The sequence below is a fragment of the Vigna radiata genome, chromosome 5 (assembly GCF_000741045.1).
Source record: "Vigna radiata var. radiata cultivar VC1973A chromosome 5, Vradiata_ver6, whole genome shotgun sequence".
Taxonomy (NCBI): domain Eukaryota; kingdom Viridiplantae; phylum Streptophyta; class Magnoliopsida; order Fabales; family Fabaceae; genus Vigna; species Vigna radiata.
In genome coordinates, this window is record NC_028355.1 from 26,337,712 (window position 1) to 26,360,508 (window position 22,797).

Sequence of the window (22,797 nt, forward strand, 5' to 3'; positions counted from 1 at the left end):
ACGATGTCTTCACCAAATTCCCTCATCGTACACGCTTCAGATCCATCATCCCCAAGCTTGGATTAGTGAATATCCACCATCCAGCTTGAGGGAAGGCTATTAATGTACTTACTTTTAGGTTGTTGCTCCTAAGAGCAACATTTATTGTTTTCTGTTTTCTATTTTGATTGTTTTCGTTAGGGATTGATTAGATCCCCCTCACCGGAACCCTTTATATAAAGGGACTTCCAGTTCTAGTGTTTTGTAATTTTTCAGATATTCATTAATAACAAAATAGTTCGATAGTTTCGTTTACCTCTTTCGTGCTTTTTCCCTTCTCTGTGCTGGCCTGGGTCCATTGTTGCTGGTGGTTTCCCTGGAAGCTCCGCTGGTACGCTCCCATGGTAGATCTTCAGATGGGTTTTCTCGAACACGATATTCCTCTCACTGTCTCACCTACCTTCTGACTACAAGAAAATTCTAGAGGAAGTNTTTTTCTTTTACGATTGGGCCAGAAGGCTTTTTTGGGCCTTTCTTTTTTTTGCCTTCGGCTGTTTTCAATACCTTTATATTTCTTTATTTCAATATTTATTATTTTATATGCATATGGCAAATAAATATGATAAAAATAATTTTAATTATTCTTGGAGAATAATACAATAAGTAAAGGTTTGATGAAATTGTGGTTGGAGGTGTGACTTTGAAGATTTAAATGAGTAATTATTATTATTATTCAAGATATAACATTCTATAGACGAGTTTTTTAACACTTACCTTTGTGGTAATCCTAGGTCTACCAATCCTATTAAAAGGACCAATTATGCTCAATTTCTATATATCCTAATCTTATTAAAACGTGTCCATCAAATTAGTAAGGATATTAGTAATAAAAGGAATGATAGATAAATAAAATTCTTTCTTTGTCTCTAAGTATTAAGAAAACCTGAATGTAAGAAGAAATATAAAAATTGTATAATATATATATATATATATATATATATATATATATATATATATATATATATATATATATCTTAAGTTTATATCTATTTGGAGTAGTAATATCATGATACATTTTTACATTTATTTGACACAGAATACAAGAGTAAAATGGTCCAAAAAATGTAAAGTTTTATAGTTTTTCAATAAATAAAAAAGTAAAAAGTAAGTAAGGATAATGTCAAATGGATGTAAAAAATTTAGGTGTGTCATATAGTCATTTCTCTATCTCTTTGTCAAAATTAAGATCAAGAGTTACCAAAACATTGAATACAACCTAACATTGAACATTTTACAGCATTATTTTCACCAAAACAGTTTCCTTTTATTCATTAAGAAACGACAAATGAATATCTATTTCATTACATGACCCGTGAACTCGACGATTATCTATCCAAATATGGAAATCTGAAAAATTCAATAAACCTGAATAAAAAGACAAAAGAGCTACAATATATAAACCCGTGACACAGACCATCACATAGCTATAATAAATACGAACGAACTTTAAGCACAAAATAAAGCACATCAACACATATATCAGTAACTCAAAATCTTGCACTATAAAGTTAGGCAGCTAGCAATGAAACCCTTATTAGCATATCCTAGAACCAAACTCAGCAGAAGAAATAGTATCATCACCCAAAACACTCTGCAATATGTAACTAATTAAAGGAACACCATCATATGAAAATAATTAACTTGTTTACGTTGAACCATTTTATTTGGTGCAAAGTTCACGAGCAACACCCAGCCTTGAGTTGGGGACGTCGAAGAGCACACGGTGGTTTTGTTGTTGCATGTTGGCTATGACGTTCAGCACTGAATTCACGTTATCTGGAGCTGAAGCCATGGCCAAGCATGTGGTGCTTCCTGCAGAACTGTGTATCAGAATGTTGTCCTGTGGCAGGGTTACGTTCATGCCTGAGAACATCAATGTTATGGTCGGTGCAACTATTGGAACTGTGTAGCACGTATCAAACCCTCCAAGGGATGTCACCGTTAGGTTTGCCTTTCCCCCCACTCGCCGCCGGAACTCGTCCCGGACTGCCACATACGCCGGCGCAACTAGCCGACTGAACACCGTGCCTGCATGTTTAACCAAGAAAAATAAAAACTTGACCATCTTCTAACTTAGTGTTTTATATTTCATTTTGTTTGTATTTTTGTTGAATAAGAAAAGGCAGAAGGCATTACCAGAATCAAAGATGGTGCCGGCTCCGGTGACCGGATTGAAAGCCAAGGCCTCCTGAGGAATGTCGACAACTTTCCGGCCAACCCTAATCGCAACCAAGTTGACATAATAGAGTGAAGATCTTCTAGGATTCTTGAGAAGAGGGGTGTACTTGATCCTAATGGGCTGGGCCACAGGCCCAAGTCTGAGTGAGCCAGAGAAGTTGAGTGATTTGAAGCTGGGCAAGCAGTAAGAGAAGGTGGACTGATAGAGGTTCTGGGTCTGGGAGAGCAAAGACAATGGGCCTCGGCCCAAGCCCAAAAGCCCCTGAGGTGGTGTACTGGGCCCAGTAGTCTTTGCAACACAGCCGAAGGTGTAGCCTGGAATAGGGTCAGTGGCTAGAGTAACCGTGTCTTGGACCAGGTTAGCACCAATGGTGGAGCTACCATAAGTGAAGTTGAAGTTGCAGGAGCTGCTTCCACAACTAGGGTTAGGCACCTGAAAACAAAGTCATATACAAGGGAATTAAAGTTTAACTATTTCATATATTTGAAGGAATGTTGAACTAAGATTGTTTTAATTATTTAAAAATATTACAGGATCTCATTAAAATAACATAAGAAGGTACAGTTTGAAAGATTGAATGTGCCTAGGAAAAAGTTGGTTTAGCAGAAAAAAACAAGTCTCGTGAACCCTTCCTTGTCTGTCTGTGGCACACAGATTTCAAAATTTTAGAATTTGGGATGTCAACCCCACAAGCTAAGGGCCAAGGAAATTCATGTGTCTATGTGATGATGATAGCTTAGAGAATCATTGGACTCTCTTTCTCCTTCCAAGTCAAGAAAATGAAAAAGACTAATCACACAAAATCAGTCTCACAATTTTCTATGTGCTGTCCTCTACTCCAGTGGGAAAAGGGTCACAGATTCTCAGAAAAAAAAATGTTTAGGACACCATTAAGTAACACAGTGTAATAAAAATACGAATATCACATCATGTTTGTTATAAATTAAGTAATTATTTTTAATAAAGTGAGTGTCCAAAAATCACTGCTCTGATTCTTTTAAACTATATTTATTTTCTGTTAAACATCTTACCAACAATTCTTTTTTCCATTATTATACAAAGTTGATGAAAAAGTAATGAAACAAATAATAAGTTAATGAATGATCTCAACCAATACTTAGGTATTTAGATCTTGGTATCCTGTGTTTGTTTTTTCTCTTTGGTTGTGCCTCAGAGACAAAGCACGAATGCTACATTTTAAATAGTGATAGCAATGGGGACCAACAATAAGCAGGACTGCGTGTTAATTATGCCTTTATGTATTGTTTATACTGACCCTTTGGAATAGTATGTCAAAAACATTAGATTGCCATGGTTTTATAAGCAGTTTTGCAGAAAAAAAATAAAAAAAAAGTCATGTAGAGTTAAAAAACTGAGTAAATGGCAGTGTAATTTAGTGAAGAAAAGATGATGAGATTGAGAAAATGTGAGGTAGATGGTTAACCTGGTTGCATTGAGGAGCACCACAGTTAACATTCTTGAAGGTGGTGGACTTTTCAGGAGCAAACAAGGATGATGTGCAGCCATCGCAGGCAGTGCAAGGAATCCAAGCAGCATCATTGCTGGTGTCCATGGCCAAGAGCAAGGTCTGAGGTGGGGTACCTATTTTGGCTCTCACAATGTAAGTTGGGCTCTGAATGATCTGTCTGCCTGAGGCAATAGGCACCACTGACCTCCCAGCCACCAAGCTAGCCAGAAACTGCAGCCTGGCTTGGTCCTTGGCCTGCAGTTGGAGGACACTCTCTTCCCATGAAAGTGCCTTTGATGGCCTAAATGGAGAACAAGGGCTGAACACATGGAAAACTTGCAGGGTTGAGCCATGCTCTTGTGTGTCACATTTGGGGTTCTGCCCTTGGACTAGGGAGAAGACTAGGAACAGGAATAAAGGAGAGAGTGAGAGTGAGAATGAGAGTGTTCTTTCCATGGCTGTTGATTTGCTGGTGTGATTTTGGTGCTTTCGTTTGAGTCCTTTATATAGTAAAAAGGAAAAAAAAAATGAACTTTTTATTTTTTATTGTTATATTTAAGGGAAAAGATTATTTTGGAGTTTGTAGGTGAGAAAGGGGTATGGGTCACTATACTTAGTGGTATTAACACTGTGGGGGTGACAAGCAGAGTTATTTAGAAGTAAGTGGGAGATAACAGAGTGTACTCCATTTGGTTTTGTGGCCTACTCTGCCTATTTCCTGTATCACAATTTCAATATGGAAAAAACACATCTTTCACTATTTTTGAGCTAAAGAAACCTTTTTTAACAACTCCCTTGTAATTTTACATCAATTTTTTCATTTGGGCAAGAAAAGGGTAGGTTAAGGAAGAAAAGCTTTTGGCTACAACGCTTTTCAATGATGCAGAATTATTTGGGTTCATCCATTTGGGACAAATGAAGTAGCTATGACAAATAAATGTTCAATAATAGTGTGATTTAGCAGCTTTGGGGATGCTACTGTGGTAGAATGTAAAACAAATAAAGGCATGCATAATTGAAAAGTTATGGGTTGAGCAAAAGTGTTGTCTTTCACAAGCCAAAGTGAAGTGCTATTTGGTTGTTAAGGCAAGAAAGGATGGTGCAAATGTGGGGGCATGGAAGTACCATAATTCACACTACTAGATAGATTGAACTTGGAACACTTTTTCAGAATATCCATTATTTATTTCTCCTCAAAATTTGAACTGCAAGAGAGAATGGTTTTCAAGACTTGGAAAAAAAACACAGATCAGGTAATTAATTTCTTGCAGAAAAGACAAAGCAAGCATAGCACCAAACCAGAAACCGTGATTTCAGCTGAATTGTTGTGCCATTTTATTCCATAGTTGGATTTACCTTTTCACGGGTTGTGTTGTATATTTTTTTCTTATCTTATTCCTTGACTCCACCAAACAGTTATAACCAGGCATCATATTTGCTATGCTGCATCATTGTCACAAATCATTACACAAGCAAGCTGTGTAGAATCAAAGAAATCCATAGATTCAGCTTAGAACCTCTACAATAATAGGTTTCCCTCTTCACAAAATGTTTCATCTGTGTATAATATGAAATCTCCGCAGTCAATTTCACTGTCTGTGACATAAACAAAGTTGTTTCGATCTCAACTGACATATTCTCTGGTATCTGTAGGAATATACTATATATTAATGGGGCCATACATGATATTTGTTTAAACAAAAGGAAACCAAAGAGAAGACTAGTTCCATGCACCCTAAATATGATAAAACGAATCAAAATCTGATGTAGTAGTGCCAAAATGATTAGACCCCAGAAGGGGATTTGCTGAGGAAAAGTGTAAGAGATTCTTAATTATCATTGCTTAGTGCTGATTGAGAAAAGTTATGTTTGTTTAAAGATAAAGCTGCAGTATTATTTGCAGTGTAGGACCCCCAGAAAATGGGAGTTGATGATACCAAAAAATTGATTTTCTCTGAGACCGACTTGTGTCGGTAGCATGAATTAAAATTGTGAGAGGTTACAGTCATAAGCACATACAAACACCCACTAAGTGGACAAGTGACATGGTTGTTTCATAAGCTATAAAAATAAAATATTTGAAGTGTGATCTTGATCTGATCAGTGAAGTTCAAGAACATGGAACGTTTAATTTAAGAAAGAGATTAGATTCTCATTATTGTGGTCATTTTCTTCATTTCTCTTTCAAATCCCTTGATAAAGACCGTAGTGCCATCAAGCTCAGCTTTGAAGGAACTGCACTGGGGACATTGTTCTATTATATAAGTTAACAGACATCAGAACCAAGAGAATCTATGCCATTGACAGTGTCACATGTGAGTTCACCACTGTGGTTGGCACTTGAGAAAAGTTTGAGAAATAGTCATGTGCATTCTGGTTACCCCATTCAGATCATCAATCTCTTCAGTATATTACACTTATATTTTGGATCCATGCCACCCAAAATGACAGAATTTGAATTTTGACTCTCTTGGATCAAAGTACAATTTTAACTTAACCAAGTTAATCAATTTCCTTTTACTGGAGCATGAAATGTTCAACGCTAAAGACATACGCATATAGTCCAATCATATAACAAAGCATAACATGGTATAGGAAAGAGTAACACTACTGTTTATATTTATAACAAGATGAAAATGTCAAAGTTATATTTGTAGTATTTGTTTCAAAGAAAAATAATGGTGACAGAATTATTTTTATTTTTGGTGGGGTTTTGAGAAAAAGAAACATCCAATAATGGGAACGGGAAAGCTGCTTTTTTTTTTATTGGATTTTTATGAAAATTAAATAGCTTAAGAAAAATATTATCTTTGGTGGGACAAATTAAAGGGGCAGAAATTCCCACTCATGTGACATGAAACATGGAAAGTTGCTAATTTATTTCATTTAGAATTTTATAATAACATAAAAATAATTTTCAATATATATTTTTTCTTGCATAGAAGCTTTAAAATACAAATTCTTCATATGTATTAAAAGATACAATTGTATTAATGTGTGGGAACAAACTTACTTTTCATATGCGACTAAAAAATGAAAAAAAAAAAAACTTTAAAGATATTAAAAGTAAAATGTTGGCACCCACACATGTGGAGCACTCTTATTTGTTTAGCAAATCACACGCAATGTGGAAGCGTGCCGCACAAGTAGCAAACTCTACTATAATAACATCACATGTCATCAATACTGAATGCTTTTTTTTTTCTTATGAACGAAAATTAGGATTTATAATATCTCATACATTATGTATGAGAAAATAATATATTATATATACACAGGCAAATGAAAATTATTTTATAAATATTTTAAAAAATAAAAATGGAAAAAGTAATATAAATTAATATTAAATAAAAACCGTGTAATATAATTTATCTAAATTCTTATTTTTCTCATTTATAAATTTAAGGAAAAGCTTATCTAAATAAATATATATTAGCATTCTTAAACTTATTTTGGGCTTTAGAAACACTTTACTGAATTTGATCGGGGTGAGCTCAAGTTCCCTCCTAGGACAAATTCTTGCTGTATCTCCATTATTTTCGTCCTGGGCCCCCAAATATGAAATCACTGTCTTTATTGTCATTTCTAAATTATGTAATTTTGAAACTAAAAATGATATTAAGTCATTTTTTTTAAACTTCTTTTGGGACTGCACAACTTAGAAGAAGAAAAAAAGTCTTTTGGGTTATGTAATTTAAAAGTAAAAAAAAATGATATAATTTAGATACTGAAGGGAGAAATGGGAAAGTCTCAAAAAAATGATACTGAAACATTAAGAAATGAATAAATCAATAATGTGTTTGTTACATAAGGGTAAGAATAATGTAGAAAGATATGAATAAATCAGTGCATCATCATCATGACTGTAAACTCATGAAAGCTGAGGAGACCATCACCATTCAAATCAAAGTGATGAATCATAGCTTTACATTGGTGAATGGATTTGGATTGACCTAACCTAGCAAGCATGGTTTGCAAACTGTTGGGAGTTATAAAGCCTAAGATTTGAGAGTCATTGTACATTTCAAAAGCATCTTTCAAATCTCTAATCTTCTCTTCTTCTTCTGCTTCTTCCATGAGTTTCACCAAATCCTCCAAACTCACTAACCCATCTCCATCAGAATCTAATTCCTCAACCAACAATTCAACCTCTTTCATCACTGTCTCACAACCATCATCCATCATTCCCAGCTTCTTCTTCAGCTCCCATGCAGATATCTTACCATCCCCATCTTCATCAAAATACTTCATCACACCTTCATAATCTCTCTTATCCATCTTCATCCTACGTACTCTCAAACACAATATTATCTGATTATGTAAATTGATGCTGTTTTTCATATCTTTGGTATACGATCTCAATATATATAGCAAGATACGAAGGAGAAAGGAAAAGGGCTTTAACGCGCTAAACTCAAAACACAGCATCATTGGAGAATACGATGCCAAACGAATAATGAATGGCGTGTTTGTACCGCTTTATTACCAAGTATTTATATCTCACTACAAAACAAAAGTCAATTTTGTAACTTTCAGGAGTTTGCTGCGAACCTATCTAACATTATTCTATAAACATGTAGTTTTAGTGTGAGTTTGAATGAAAGGGAAGATACAAAGACAAAGAGTGTAATGATTTAGATATTAATTAGGAAAATGATATTTTAACGCCAATTTTTTTACACTATTTTGACATTGCACACGTGTCAAAATATGGTTAGATGATTTCAAATTAAAAAAAAAATTGGTTTTTTTCTTCTAAATATGCTCTTGTCTTAACTTTTTTTATTTGAAATCATCCAACCATATTTTTGACACGTGTACAGTGTCAAAATGATGTCAAAATATATTTTCTCTATTAATTATGGTAAGGATGATCAAAAGATGAAATTGAAAGTAGAACTCTTGAAGTGTGCAACTGATTATTTATAAATGGAGTTGGGTTCACGTATTGTGCTCACACTCATTATTTATATTTTCATTTTCGTATTGTTATGCTCTTTAACCCAACTTATTCCCTAGTCTCCCAACATCGTATTTAGATTTTAGTTTTTTATTATTTTACAAAAAAGAGGTAGTTTTGATAGAAATTGATATAATGATTATTTTGTAGAGATTTTGAAAAATCAAAGTTAATTTATATTTGTTTTTAATCATGAAAACTTATTATTCCTAAAAAATATATAAATATTGGTTTTATAAAAAGATATTTAAAATAATTTTTTAATTGTAATAATATTTTAGATACATAATTTTATTATTTTAGAAAGTTAAAAATATAATATAGGTTGAGTTTGTTTAAGCTTAAAAACAAAATAATTTAAAAAAAAGTTCAAAATAAGTATTTTTTATAAGTTTAAAAATTATTTATATTTTGATACAATTGTGAAAGCATATTATTTTTTAATTATTTCATTTTTGAAAGTTTTTATAAATTTATTTTATTAAGGTATTTTAAAAATATTATATAAATAAGCTTTTAACTTATTTTTAGTTTTGACATCGAAAATATAATAAGGATGTTTCGGTTTAAAAAGAAATGATTTTTTTTTTTCTGAAAAGAATCATCGTGAAAAATTCAAATAAGTTATTATTTTTATAAAACAATGTTAATATAACAAACATTTTTGTATATCAAAATTGTATAAATACACATACAATTTTATAAAATTAAAAAGAAAAACTAGATATTCTTACATTTGCATAATTTGATTTAGGATGATTAATAGATATGATTAAGTTAAATCTGAATATGTTAACTTTCTGAATATTATTAAAAATAAAATAATCAACATATTAAAATAAGAACCATAGACTAATCTAACTATAAGACTTAACGAATATTTGATCCTACGAACTTTTTTAATAATTTTTTTTTATGTAGACATTTTTTTTTTCAATTCATGTAAGTAAAAATCAAGTTATATGAGATGGAGTAATTTGATAAATCTACTCATCCAACACTAAAAGTCATAATTATATTAACCACAATACATTGTTTAATATTAACATAATTAACATGTGAAAAAGTTACGAAATAAGATAAAAGACACGTTGCTAAGTTAAAAAAGAAAAAATTACTCATAAAAATAATTTTCAAAGTGAAACTTTACCTTTCAAAGTATTAACTCATAATCAGTTAACTTTATACCGTTGCTAAAGTAAAATCTAAGAAGTTTCTGAAAATTCCCATGTTGAATGAAGATGGAAAATATATACACATCAACTACGAAGTTGTCTAAAAATAAACTTTTGAGAACTTCTAACACTATATGAAGTAGTTGCTTGAACAATGCTTAAGAGCATCCATCACTTCCTTATAGAAGACGTAGAGGTGGGACGACTTTCGAGTAGCAACTAAAAAGTATACGAGAGGTGCACGACTTCCTTTTAAAACGTTAACTTTATATGTCATTACTTTATTGATTCGGTTGAATTTATTTTTACAAAATATTTAAAACAAATTAATCACAAGTTATCATATATATTATCAAAAAATTATAAAAAAAAGTTATTAAAAAATATTTTACCTTTCAAAATCGCTTCCCAATCGCATTACTTATATTTAAAGTAAAAAAAAAAAATAGTCTCTACAAAACTTTTTCAAAGTATTTGTTCCGTGTAATTTCTCTTAAAATCTAGCCCCTCTTGATAAAGAAATCGCTTTTTGACATGATCACTAGTGGAAAAACGATGATTAACGTCGGTTATTTTGGGCTTTTAACGTCTACTAAATAACCGACGTCATTTCAGGTGACGTCAATGGGACATCAGACATGAATATAACCAACGTCGATAATGACGTCAGTCAGTGCCATTTTCGACGTCACTAAACGTTGGAGTAGGACTAACTGGACGTCTAAAGACATTATATAGACGTTGGTTATTGCTCAGACCGACATCGAAGAGGTACTAAAGACTTCGAAAATGACACTGACTGACGTCTAAAAGGTACTATAGATGTCGGTGTATACACTAACCGATATCTAATATAGTGGTTGTATTTTAGTGCAGTTTTGTTCCCGTCTTTGGATAGCCTAGTAGAACAATCTCCTTTTGCTAGTTTCCCCCCAAAAAAAGCTTGCGTTTTTTGAATTTCTTATGGCTTTTCAACCCAAAACCGAACCTGGGTTGTTGCTTAGTTCCATTTTCATCCGCAAGAGGGAAAAATCACGGTGAAACCATAACTAGGCAACGACCCAGGGTCATTTTTGGATTGAAACGACCAAAAGAAATTCACAAGACGTCGCTTTTTCTGGGAGGCAACTAGCAAATGGAGAATGTGTTACTACATTACCCCAAGAAAGGAACAAAACTGCACTAAAACACAACACAAAGAAAGCAAATTTTAATCAGTTGAACCAAAAGATAATCGATGAAAGACTAAATAAAGTTTAAACGGTAAGCATAAAAAAAAACCACCTAGGATGCAATGTCGAAAGAGAGAAAAAAGAGAGGAGGAACATGATAAAGATATCAGAAACAATAATGCAATGCCACAAGAGAGAAACAAGAGAAAAAAGAGAAGAGAGGAAGACGATATCAAAAACTGAATGTCGTGAAGAGTCTGCGATTTATTTAAAATGAAATGGAGCATCGGTTGCTTGCGAAACTGATGTCTATAGTCACCTAAACGTCGGTTATCTAACTAATTGGACGTCCAAGATAACATCTGAACTAACTTTTTGAATGCCCATTAGACGTCGGTTTAAAGGGGAGCCGACGTCTCGGAAGTTGAACCGATTGACGTTTCATTTCCTGTCAAGGATGTTGACGACAATTGTGAAGGGGCGACGTCTATAATAATTTAGACGTCAGTGCCCTTCTGTCGGACGTCCGCGTTTGGTGAACATAATTAATTACAGGCACATAGATGTCGCGCCCCCAAAAGTTCGACATCTACTTTGCAAAAAATTTTGTCTTCCCGCCTTCCGGACAAGCCATAGACGTCGATTTTTTACTACCTGACGTCTAAGCACCTGAGAATTAGGTGACCAACATTAATTGCAGCCAAGTAGACGTCGGTCCCCCAAGACAACCGACGTCAATGGTGTAGGAGAAGTCTGTCTTCTCGCCTACCTCATTACATTGGACGTCGGCTTACGACAGAGCTGACGTGTACCTCTTAATAGACGTCGCATTACCTTGAAGCCGACGTGTAGGTTACCATCTTATTCACGGTAATGCCACCGGTCATCATATGATGTCGGTGGAGCTCTAACAGACGTCTATGAGTTGACGTTAAATAGTGTTTTTCCACTAGTGGGCCTATACCTCGCATAAGTCATTCTGTGTGTAATAATAAACTTAAATTTAGAAGTTATTAGATCACTCACTAGTACAAAAATAGCTTATAACGTTACGTCGTTAACGTCAAACCACTCAATAACCAGTGTTAAAAATGACCGGTGGCATTTTTGTAAATAAATGCAATTATTAAACATCATTTAGAATTGTAATTCGACATAAAAGAATATAAAACGTCGCATGCCCTAGCGTTAGACGTTAAAAGGTCAGTGAATTCAAAAAAAAAAATTGAGCGGGAGATTGAAAATTCTCACTTTATCTTAGCGCGCGAGACCCTTTTCTCTGCTTAAACTTTTTTCAAACGAAGTTTGACGACCATCACATGCAATTTTTTTTTCATTTGATACAAATGCATGTTAATTAGCTACTTTATGTATAATTTTCGTTTGTTTTCACAAATTATTTTCGTGTTCTTATCCTTCATAGGCGCATTCTGTTTTTTTTCTCACTAGTGACAACACTTTATTCCGATAAACGCACCTTTTAAAGGTTAGTTTTCGTTTTCATTTTTTGATTGAACTTGTTTGTTGTTATTGTTTGATTGAACTTCTTTGTTGTTTGCTATTGTTTTTTGATTGATTCTATATTAATATTCATAGTTCATGCTTTATAATATATTAAAAACTGAAATTTGTTATTTTTTTTCTATTTTTCAGGTTTTGTAGAGTTGTAAGAAAGGATCACAATTAATTAAAAACGTTTGACAAAATTCAACGTTATTAACGTCAAATTTTTAAATATTTAAGGAAATTAGTAGACATATTGCTGCCATGCATATTTCGTCACCAGAAAAACAAAGTAGTATCAGAAATTAGTAGACAACCAGTTTTGAGAAACTTTATTCAGTGTAGATATTTTTATATTCGACCAATTAAAAGTTATTTTAGACATGAATTTATTTTAATTATCATCAGTAAATTTTTTATTAAAGGTGAGAGACAAAATTGACTTTGTATTTTACACGTCTTTGAATAAATTGTGTTATATTATTATTAGGTAACCGCTGATTCTTCCTGTCTCCTTCAACGCAATCTCTTGTTACGCTGTTTAGGGTTTAGCGCGTTAAAGCCCTTTTCCTTTCTCCTTCGTATCTTGCTATATATATTGAGATCCCATACCAAAGATATGAAAATCTCAAATTAATTAGTGTTTTTCAATTAAAAGTACTATTTATATAGATTGTTGTAAAAAGATTCTCACAAAAGTTGTTAAAAAACATTTTCTTTAAAAATAACGACGTATTAATTAAAGTTGAATTAAGAATTATGAAACTCAAATATTTAAAATATGAAAAATAAATACTTTTAAATAAAAGATTGAATGATTTAATCATAATATTTGTGAAGATTTTTTTAAAATGAGATTCATACTCTTTCTGAGCCAAGATGCTAAATCTGATTCATGATGTATGTGACTGGGTTGATGTTGTTGTTGGCTTTAAGAGCCATGAAGAACTCACGCAAATGCCAAAACCAATAGCCATTCTCATTCTATCAAACTAACGGTTTAAGAGAAGAAACATGTCTGCGATTAAAACAAAAGACACTATAATTAGGACAAAACCAAAATCGCATATTTAGCACCACCATTTCTCTGCTTCCTTGTAATTGTCTGGTCTCCTAGTACTTTTCGGAACGTTAATCGCAACCCACAGAACCATGAGTTGAATTCCTTTGGTCCAATTCCAAATCAACAAAAAAAAAAAAAAAAATAAGGGAAAAAAAGGAGAAAGAGAAATTGCGCCAGAACAAGTAAGAAAAAAGACCAGTCTTCCAACTAACCTTTTGATTTCCTCGTCAATCAAACAGCATTGTCGTTTCTTTCAATATCTGAAGACAACCTATTTTACACGACCACATAAATAACACAGAGCCAAAAGGACAAAAAGTTTTTTATTTTTTCTGTTTTGGGTTTATTTTTCAATTTGATTGATTCCCCCCATTGTGTTATTCTGTTCTGGGGTTGGTGCAGAAATGTTTTCTGCCACACTGCATTCATTAAAGATTTTGTTTTTAATCGAGGGGCATTTGTGTTGCTGGCATTGATGGATGAAGGAGAATAGAGGTAGTAAGGGTGTGTGAGGGAGGGTTTATCAAAGTGGATTCCTTAAAGAGAATGAGCAAAGAGATCAACAAAGCCTGGGAAGCAACAATTCGCAAATCTAGTGGTACGAAGAAAAGGGCAAGCAGCATCTTCTCACAAATGTCTGTGGCCCATGTGGATGACGATGTGTCCTCGGAGGTGTGTCAGGTTGAGAAGATTCTCCCCAACGGTGACTTCTACACAGGCCAATGGATGGTGAAGTTCCCCCATGGCCAAGGAAAGTACCTTTGGACTGATGGGTGCATGTATTTCGGCGAATGGATCACAGGAAGCACCATGGGAAAGGGCAGGTTTAGCTGGCCTAGTGGTGCTACCTATGAGGGTGAATTCAAGAGTGGTTTCATGGATGGGAAAGGCACTTATATCGGTGCTTCCGGGGACACCTATAAGGGGTCTTGGGTGATGAACTTGAAGCAGGGACAGGGGACTGAGAGCTATCCCAATGGAGATTTCTATGATGGGGAGTGGAAGAAGGGGTTGCAGAATGGGCAAGGAAGGTACCAGTGGAAGAATGGGAACCAGTACATTGGGCAGTGGAAGAATGGGGTGTTCAGTGGGAATGGCACCATGATGTGGAACAATGGGAATAGGTATGATGGGGCTTGGGAGGAAGGTTTGCCTAAGGGAAATGGCACATTCAGATGGAGTGATGGAAGTTTCTATGTTGGGGTTTGGAGTCAAGATCCTGAGGAACAAAGTGGGACTTATTATCCTTCTGAATCTTCTTCTGAAAGTCCTACGGATTGGGATCCTCAGAATCTTTACACAGTGGAGCTGAGTGATTGCCATATTTGTCCTTGTGAGAAAGTGGCAATTTACCCTTCACAGAAGACATTGAGTGGGTGTGGTGGAGACGATGATAATAGGCCACTGTTTAAGAAGAGAACTGATGGGAGTGGGAGGCCAAGGTGGTCTTCAGAGGATGGGAGGATCAGTAGCTGCAGTTGTAATGATGAGAATGGTGGTTTTGATGTAGGTAGAAAATCTGGATTCAGTGGCATGGAAGCTCGTTCCATTTCTACTAGAACCAGTTTTACGAGGTTGAGGATAAAGAATCCCAAGAGACAAGGAGAGACCATATCCAAAGGGCACAAGAATTATGAGCTTATGTTGAATCTGCAGCTAGGTATCAGGTACTACTGATCATGCAGTTTAGTATCACTTTCATGCAAATTACTTTAAAATGTCAGCATTAGTTGAATTAAATGATGTCTTAGAATGGTGTGGCATTCTAACAAAGAAAATTTCCTTCTAATTTTTGCTACTCCATTGTTAACTTGTTGTGCCATAGCACAGACATTCTGTTGGAAGACCTGCTCCAACTCCATCGCTTGATTTGAAGTCTTCTGCTTTTGATCCCAAAGAAAAAGTATGGACAAGATTTCCACCGGAAGGATCCAAGCACACACCACCTCACCCGTCTAGTGAATTTAGATGGAAAGACTACTGCCCGGTTGTGTTCAGGTAGACACCATGGCCTAAGTAATCTTGTTTTTTCATTTCAGCAAACTTTGGTCTTGGTTAGGTGAACCATGTTTTGTAACAGCAGAATCTTCTTCTATGTGCTAACTTGTTGAGAGTGCCCTTGAAAATTTATAACCTTCCTTTTGAGGCACAAGGAGGAAGGTGGTATGCTCTTAGTAAGTTTTTTCTCTCTAGAAAGTGGCACTGGAAAAACCCTTTTGATAATCTCTCTAGGAAGAACAAAGAATGTTAGGAAATTCCATGTTCATTTCATTGTTGCTGTTATAATTGTTTCATAATCTTGTATAAACAAATAGTCTATAATTATATTCAAACTGATTGCATTTATATTTCTAGGGCTCTCAGAAAACTGTTCAAAGTTGATCCGGCTGATTATATGATTTCAATATGTGGGAATGATGCCCTTCGAGAGCTCTCATCCCCTGGGAAAAGTGGAAGCTTTTTCTATTTGACAAACGATGATCGTTACATGATAAAGACCATGAAAAAAGCTGAAGTAAAGGTGAGTTCCCTATTATTATTTGGTTGGATACAATATGCTAAGGCATTAGTTTATGTATAAGTACATACATACATACATATGTATATTTTCTCTTAATCTCATAATTAGGTAGTTTTACACATAATCCCAGTTCTAAGTCCAGTAGTCTAGTGAACAACAGTTACTATGTCAAGAAAATTATAAGTTTGCCAAAGATATGTATTACTCCACTTAGGCATGATGCTTGCCAATCAATGTTTGCTTAATCCTATGTTTATTACATGATTGCAGGTTTTTCTGAGAATGCTCCCTGCTTATTACAAACATGTTCGGTCTTTTGAGAACACTCTAGTCACCAAGTTCTATGGCCTCCACTGTGTTAAACTAACAGGGACTTCACAGAAGAAGGTAGTACACTAGTACAGAGGTGTGTATAAACTGTGTTTTGGTATTGAAAGCTTTTAGATAATTACACTTCCAACTATTTCAGGTTCGCTTTGTCATCATGGGAAACCTGTTCTGTTCTCAATATGCCATCCACAGGCGCTTTGACCTAAAAGGTTCAACCTTTGGTCGCACTACTGACAAACCCGAATCAGAAATAGAACCTACAACAACACTCAAGGACCTTGACCTAAATTTTATATTCCGGTTACAGAAGTCTTGGTTCCAAGAATTCTGCAGGTGAAAAACCCATGCTTATTGCTTCTTTTCCCACCAATTTTTGCCTATGCAAGGATTTGTTTCATTAAAGCACATTCTATTAGCTTATATGACAATTTCAGTTGAAAGATACAAGCTTTACACCAGCAATCTGAAAGATATGAAACTTTCACTGATAAGGCTGCATAAGCTGGTTGATAATTGTCTGCATTCTACAACATTATTTGATATGATTGATGCACTGGAATGTGGTTTCTGTGATTTGACATCGATGTTATGCTGTATTTGGAAGTTGGTTACATTTCTCAATATGGTGTTATGCAGGCAAGTGGATAGGGACTGTGACTTTCTTGAGCAGGAGAGAATTATGGATTACAGTATGTTGGTTGGTCTTCACTTTAAGGAAACAACATCTGCTGGTACTGTTGCACCTACTCGTATCAGTTTAGCCAGTGCAGAAGATGGAAGGCCCGGTCTTTCTGGAGTTGATACTGATAATCTTTCAGTAGATCCTAGCCGGTATATTGTCACTAACTTCATCTTAATAGAAGTTTCGTTTGGTATCTATTACAGATAAGACCAATTCACAGTATACAAGTGAATATAAACTTCATTTTACAAGTCGATTTTACGAGGTTGAGTTAGACTTAAAGTTCTTAACAGTATCAACTCTAGTTTTAACTGAAACAAGCACAACAAGCTTAAGTTTTCAGGTATTGAACTGACCCTGAGGACCTGTTTGGACAAAGTTCTTAGTAAGCACTTATAGGAGGAAAGAATAAGAAGAGAAACTGCATTAACCTTTTTCTCATTTAGTTTGTCTAAATTTTGCAGTTTGATGATGTTTCAGGTGGATTCAATTAGGAATAAATATGCCAGCAAGGGCTGAAATGACAGTGAGAAAAAGCACGAGTGAGACTCCTCAGCTGGTTGGAGAACCAACTGGGGAGTGTTATGACATCATAATCTTTTTTGGTATCATAGACATATTGCAAGACTATGATATCAGTAAAAAGCTTGAACATGCTTACAAATCGTTCCAGTATGATCCAACATCAATCTCTGCTGTTGATCCAAGGCAATACTCAAAACGCTTTCGTGATTTCATCTTCAGAGTTTTTGTAGATGACACTTGAAGGTGAGGTTTTGATGCTAAAAATTCATCTTTCAACAGGTGCCCATCAATGTATAGTTACAAGGAAATCACAAAGTTCTAACAATCACATTCATACTCATACATAGTTTAGCAATCACACACTTATTGGAGGCTATTTTGTGATCACAGAGACATACACATTTTCTAAAACTTCTGCATTTTCTAGTTCATCCTTACTCTCTCCCCTTCATTTAGTGAATTTTACTTTATCTATAGGCACAACAAATGTATACTTTAGTGTAGATCAAATGTTGTTTAAAGTTAATCAAAGCTTTTTTTTTTCAATTGTAAATGATTCAGCAAAAACAGGTACACAAGATTGAACATTATTCTTTTCTGCATGCATTATCCTCTGGATAAATTGTACATTCAGAGGATGAAACTATAGTTTTTTGTGTACAAAAGTAAATGAAAATCTTCTTGGTATGGTTTTGTGTTATCTTCTACTAACATCCGAAGGTTTCGCATAAATTAAAATAAAATTGAAAAAAATTAACAAAGTTATTAGTGGTGTAAATAAAATAATTTATGAAAGTATCTAATTATATTTATCACACAAACTTATATATTTATGTTTAATATACATTAAACTTTATTTGAGTTTTATGTTTTTTTATAGAGATTTAAATCTATTAAATTAATGAATTTATCGCACACATTTTTTATAATTATAAATTAATAACAATAATAATTAAATTTATTTAATTGAGTTATTTCGCAAAATAAATCATAAGATATTAATTATTTTGATAAATTCAGATTTTAAAAAATACTACCCATTGCATTTAAAGTTGTAAATAGTATAAAATAATAATGTAACTATCGTTGCAGGGTCTTCCTGGCTTCACTTAGAAAATTATAAATTAATAACAAATATAAAAAAATAATGGAATTGAAATCAAAGAATAAATTAATGATAATAATATTAATGCAAATAATGGTAAGCATATTTTATTGAACTAATAGGAAATCTTCAATTTAATTTGAAATGACGTTAACATAATTAAAACTAATTACTTCAAAATGATTAAACTTATCATTATTTTTAAAAATAATTTTATAATGAATGCCTTTAACTATAGATACTAAAAAATAGTAATCATGGTATTATATTTCCTATGAAAGTGACTTTTAACTGATTGTTTAAATTTTGACTTAATTGTTAAAGTTATTATTTAATTGTGGTCTTTTCATGATTTTTACCTCTTAATTAAACTTATTATTTTAGACATTCTATCATCACAGTTTTAATTTCTACATAATATGTTTGAAAAAGGTGGGCATTGTGAAATCTTGATATATCCCATTAAAATTGAGATAAGGTAAAATATAAGAAATAAATTTTAAATTTATTTTAATTTTACAAAATCAAAACATGAAATTTATATTTATTAATATATCATAAATTTGTATTACTTTTAATCCACGTAATTTCTTTGACATAAAACTTTAAATAAAAATATGAAAACTTGAATTAAAATTCCTCAGCATCAATGTCCCTAATCTGGTACACGAAGAGAAATTTACACAGTTAAGACACTTTTCCCAGAAAATTTGCAAAATCAACTTCTTTCCTCTCATCAAACTCATCCATCACCTGTTATTCATAAACAAGATTCCAATGTTGTTAGTACCATTAAATCTCACTCGTATAGTTTTTATACAAGATAATCATTGGACAACATTTTCTTAACATTTTAACATCATTTTCGTATTATTTTTAACATCATTTTCGTATTATTGTGATTGATCTATGTTGATATTTATGATTATTATTATTATTGATTGTAAAATAATTTTGAATCAGTCACACAATGACACGATGTTAAAATGATAAAAAAAAATTCTCAAAATATCATATTTTTTATACAAGAGTAAAACTGTACAATTTAAAAAATAAAATTGTATTTTGGATGATTATTAGGTCAAGGAAAAATATCAGATAGATTTGTATAAAAAATCATAAACAAATTTATGTAAAATATCAAATCACTACTTTTAATCCAATTTTTTTAAAATTATGCACTGATAATTAATTTTTTATACAAGTGATGAAGCATGCAACTTTAGGATGTGAAGGTGGAAATGCAACAAAGATGGCAACGTGGAAATGCAATAGACAGTCTGATAAGATAATGGACATTGAGAAGTGCACCATAAGTGCTTTTTTCTAGTTTCCTTTTGGTTTTCGAAACTCACAATTTTCCAAAAGTGATTCTCTCTCTTAATTCCTTCTCTCTTCACACTTCACCCCAACTAGGTAAATGCACTCATCATCAAATTTCTTTACAAACAACTTTATAATACAAAATATAAACAATTTCTATATATCAGAACAACAATTTCTATGTATCAGTCACACTTTCACTTGCATATTTCTGATGCAATATTGTAACCTAACTGCAAACTCTTCTTCTACTCTTTCATTTCAGGGTAAATACAATGAATTTTTATCTCCTTGTATTGTATTCTCGGTAATGGTATTCATATGATTTTGTTTTTTTTTTCATTTAACACAAAAAAAAAAGATGAAAAAGGAAAAAAAAATGTAGCAATATAGCAGATCAATACCATGACAGATTTGAAAATGTGTAACCAGAATCAGGCATTTTCCGTGTAACTTAAACTCAGATGTGATGCAACAATGTAAGATTTGGTAATAACAGGAGTTTTTTGTTTGTTTGATAATTTTAATGTTTCAGAAACATTGAGTTATTATTTTTGAATTAAAGAGGGTCTAATTTGGTACCTTTGAAGAAGAATGACGAAATTGCTAACAATGTTCAGGTGGCAGAAGCAGGGTATGCATTGTTATTTGGAAGTCCAATTGCAGAAGAACATTCTCTGTTCTTGCCACTGCAATTGTTTCCCAGTTGCAATTCCGAAACACAAGGCACTGCATTTGCAATTTTCCCATCAACTCCATGGTCATAGAGAAACCCTTTGAACACATGGCCACTGATATGCACCGTTGCCAAGTAGGCAAACTCATCTTCACCATTCCCAATGGCAGAGACTCTGTGACACTTGAACACTGCAGGTGCACGAACATGACCAGGTAAAGACTGTTTGAAGCTAGCATCTGCAATTCCAGAGAATCATTTAAACCCCATAATGCCTCAAATTCATCTTAAACTTCAATTTATTATACCAGATTCTTCCATCCAATCACTTCTAAAAACCACAAAAATTATAGCATACAAGTTGTGACATCAAATAACACATCAAAAGTAAAAAGTTACACCGATCAAACCATCCCAAAATTTACTACTTGATACCATTTAACTATGAAAAAAAAAAAACCTAACAGTTTTCTTAATTTCCTTGATGAGTGAAAGAACATGAAAGTGAAAGGGAAAGCACCTTGGTGAGAAGAGATTGTGGCTAAGCTTTTAGGCGTTGTAGCATTGGAGTTGGAGCTGTGAGAAGTGGCAGTGGCATTTTGTGAGGACCCCACTATAGCTCTTGGCCTCTTACTGCCACCACCAACGCCTCCGGCGGGAGCCACCACCATTTCCCGCTCCCGGCGGCGAATTGAAGGGACCCACGTGCTCTTCACATGAGTGCTGCAATCGTATCCACGTCCCTTGCAACAAGTCCTGCATCTTCTAAAGATGCAATCTTTTTTGGCCCTGTTGCCACAATCTTGACACACCCGGAAGTCAGGTCCATAAATTCCGTTTTCTTCGCTCTCCATCACACCCTTATGGTGATGATGTCTCTCGTCGTCGTCCTCATCATCATCATCATCATCCATGTTGATCACACCCTTCTTCGGAGGATTCACTTCTGGGCACATCTTGAGGTTCCAATAGTTGGTGGTGGTGGTGGTGGTGGTGGTGTTGCCACCACCACCAGCAGCAGCACAGTCTTGAATTTCATTGGTTTGGTGAGGGTGTGGCACACAGGGTGTGGCAGTGAGGAGAGGGAAAATGCCAAAGCCAACACTGAGAGCGGCTGAAGAAGGAAGAGGAAGGTTGGGAGTTTGGTTTTCTGAGATGGGTTGGCCTTGGTGCAGGGAAGGTGTTTGAGCTATGAGCACTAGGTCTCTAAGGCCTAACATGCTCATTGGAAGAAACGAGTGACAAGCTCTGAGATTGTGGTTGTGGTTGTTGGAAAAAGGATGTGTTTCCAAGTTCTGAGATGTTTATCTTATTGAGCTAGCTGGTGTTGATGAAGAAAGTATATATGGAGATCTTATCTTATTATACGGAGAGAATTGAATTGCAACAGAAGAAGATGAGTTTCCATTCTTTTGATGCAAATGGTTTGAATTTGAAAAAGCAAAGATAGGGAAGAAATAATAATAAAATGTGATGATGGTTAATGAGTTTTAGTTAGTGAAAAGGTGATATTTTTGGGGGTAGGAAGAAGGGTACTGCTACAGGTTCTGACACTGAAAGTCCACTTAGAGATTCTTGGATTGGTAGGGTGAGTAATAATTATGATTCAAGTTTTGTGCTAAGGAGCAATTTTTGTGCCCGCATGTGTAGGTTAAGGATTAGATTTTCTCTTGCACCTTTTTGTTTTCAATTCATTTTTAGAGAACACTCCTTGGGGCCTTCTGTGTTTTGTTGCAAACGGAACAATCTCACAACAATTGCCCTTTTCTATTTTCGAATAACACAAAACACAAATACAAAACTAAACCAATTTCCTGCTTTCTTCTTTAATTTTTCTCCTATTTATCTTTTCAAGTCTACTGTCAAAAATCTCAATTAAAACACTTATATATTTTTTCTCCAAGTCTGTAATATTTCAACTTCAAATCGTATAAACAATAGTAAAATATACTTTCATATTCAAGTTAATAATATAACTATTGATTATTATAAGGATAATGATACTTTGACATTCAAAATATGACAAACATTTAACACCGCCACGTGTCACATTCTGGGTGGTTCACATGTTTTAAA

General features: G+C 33.9%; 4 protein-coding genes across 5 annotated transcripts; 1 reads left to right on the forward strand and 3 right to left on the reverse strand.

Annotated features, from left to right (window-relative positions):
* Positions 1-1,316: 1,316 nt before the first annotated feature.
* On the reverse strand, positions 1,317-4,174 carry LOC106762557 (aspartyl protease AED3). The gene is made up of 3 exons (XM_014646535.2): positions 3,663-4,174; positions 2,176-2,650; positions 1,317-2,067 (listed from the first exon to the last, which is right to left on the reverse strand). The coding sequence occupies exons 1-3, from the start codon at positions 4,140-4,142 to the stop codon at positions 1,700-1,702; spliced, it is 1,323 nt and encodes a 440-aa protein (XP_014502021.1). The 5' UTR covers positions 4,143-4,174; the 3' UTR covers positions 1,317-1,699.
* Positions 4,175-7,433: 3,259 nt separating this feature from the next.
* Positions 7,434-8,116, reverse strand: LOC106761596 (putative calcium-binding protein CML19). The gene has a single exon (XM_014645160.2). The coding sequence runs from the start codon at positions 8,112-8,114 to the stop codon at positions 7,530-7,532; it is 585 nt and encodes a 194-aa protein (XP_014500646.2). The 5' UTR covers positions 8,115-8,116; the 3' UTR covers positions 7,434-7,529.
* A 5,263-nt stretch (positions 8,117-13,379) lies between these two features.
* Positions 13,380-18,317, forward strand: LOC106761660 (phosphatidylinositol 4-phosphate 5-kinase 6). 2 transcript variants are annotated; one of them, XM_014645228.2, is made up of 7 exons: positions 13,380-15,226; positions 15,390-15,557; positions 15,915-16,080; positions 16,351-16,467; positions 16,550-16,743; positions 17,047-17,241; positions 17,573-18,317. In XM_014645228.2, exons 1-7 carry the CDS (start codon positions 14,106-14,108, stop codon positions 17,856-17,858), a joined length of 2,247 nt encoding a protein of 748 aa, XP_014500714.1. In that variant the 5' UTR covers positions 13,380-14,105; the 3' UTR covers positions 17,859-18,317. The 2 variants fall into 2 exon arrangements, with proteins under 2 accessions (XP_014500714.1, XP_022636948.1); XM_022781227.1 differs by having other exon boundaries at positions 15,924-16,080.
* A 1,041-nt stretch (positions 18,318-19,358) lies between these two features.
* Positions 19,359-22,455, reverse strand: LOC106761130 (protein LATERAL ROOT PRIMORDIUM 1). Its single transcript, XM_014644641.2, has 3 exons — positions 21,242-22,455; positions 20,628-20,960; positions 19,359-19,475 (listed from the first exon to the last, which is right to left on the reverse strand). Exons 1-2 carry the CDS (start codon positions 21,945-21,947, stop codon positions 20,662-20,664), a joined length of 1,005 nt encoding a protein of 334 aa, XP_014500127.1. The 5' UTR covers positions 21,948-22,455; the 3' UTR covers positions 19,359-19,475; positions 20,628-20,661.
* Positions 22,456-22,797: the final 342 nt, after the last annotated feature.

Excerpts from the sequence above, each read along its gene's own strand:
- LOC106762557 (XM_014646535.2), bottom strand. The coding sequence starts at position 4,142 with ATGGAAAGAACACTCTCATTCTCACTCTCACTCTCTCCTTTATTCCTG. Across the intron at positions 2,651-3,662 it reads GTGCTCCTCAATGCAACCAG|GTGCCTAACCCTAGTTGTGG; the intron begins GTTAACCATCTA and ends CTTTGTTTTCAG. Across the intron at positions 2,068-2,175 it reads CGGCACCATCTTTGATTCTG|GCACGGTGTTCAGTCGGCTA; the intron begins GTAATGCCTTCT and ends TTAAACATGCAG.
- LOC106761596 (XM_014645160.2), bottom strand. The coding sequence starts at position 8,114 with ATGCTGTGTTTTGAGTTTAGCGCGTTAAAGCCCTTTTCCTTTCTCCTT.
- LOC106761660 (XM_014645228.2), top strand. The coding sequence starts at position 14,106 with ATGAGCAAAGAGATCAACAAAGCCTGGGAAGCAACAATTCGCAAATCT. Across the intron at positions 15,227-15,389 it reads AATCTGCAGCTAGGTATCAG|ACATTCTGTTGGAAGACCTG; the intron begins GTACTACTGATC and ends GCCATAGCACAG. Across the intron at positions 16,081-16,350 it reads TGAAAAAAGCTGAAGTAAAG|GTTTTTCTGAGAATGCTCCC; the intron begins GTGAGTTCCCTA and ends ACATGATTGCAG.
- LOC106761130 (XM_014644641.2), bottom strand. The coding sequence starts at position 21,947 with ATGAGCATGTTAGGCCTTAGAGACCTAGTGCTCATAGCTCAAACACCT. Across the intron at positions 20,961-21,241 it reads CACAATCTCTTCTCACCAAG|ATGCTAGCTTCAAACAGTCT; the intron begins GTGCTTTCCCTT and ends CTGGAATTGCAG.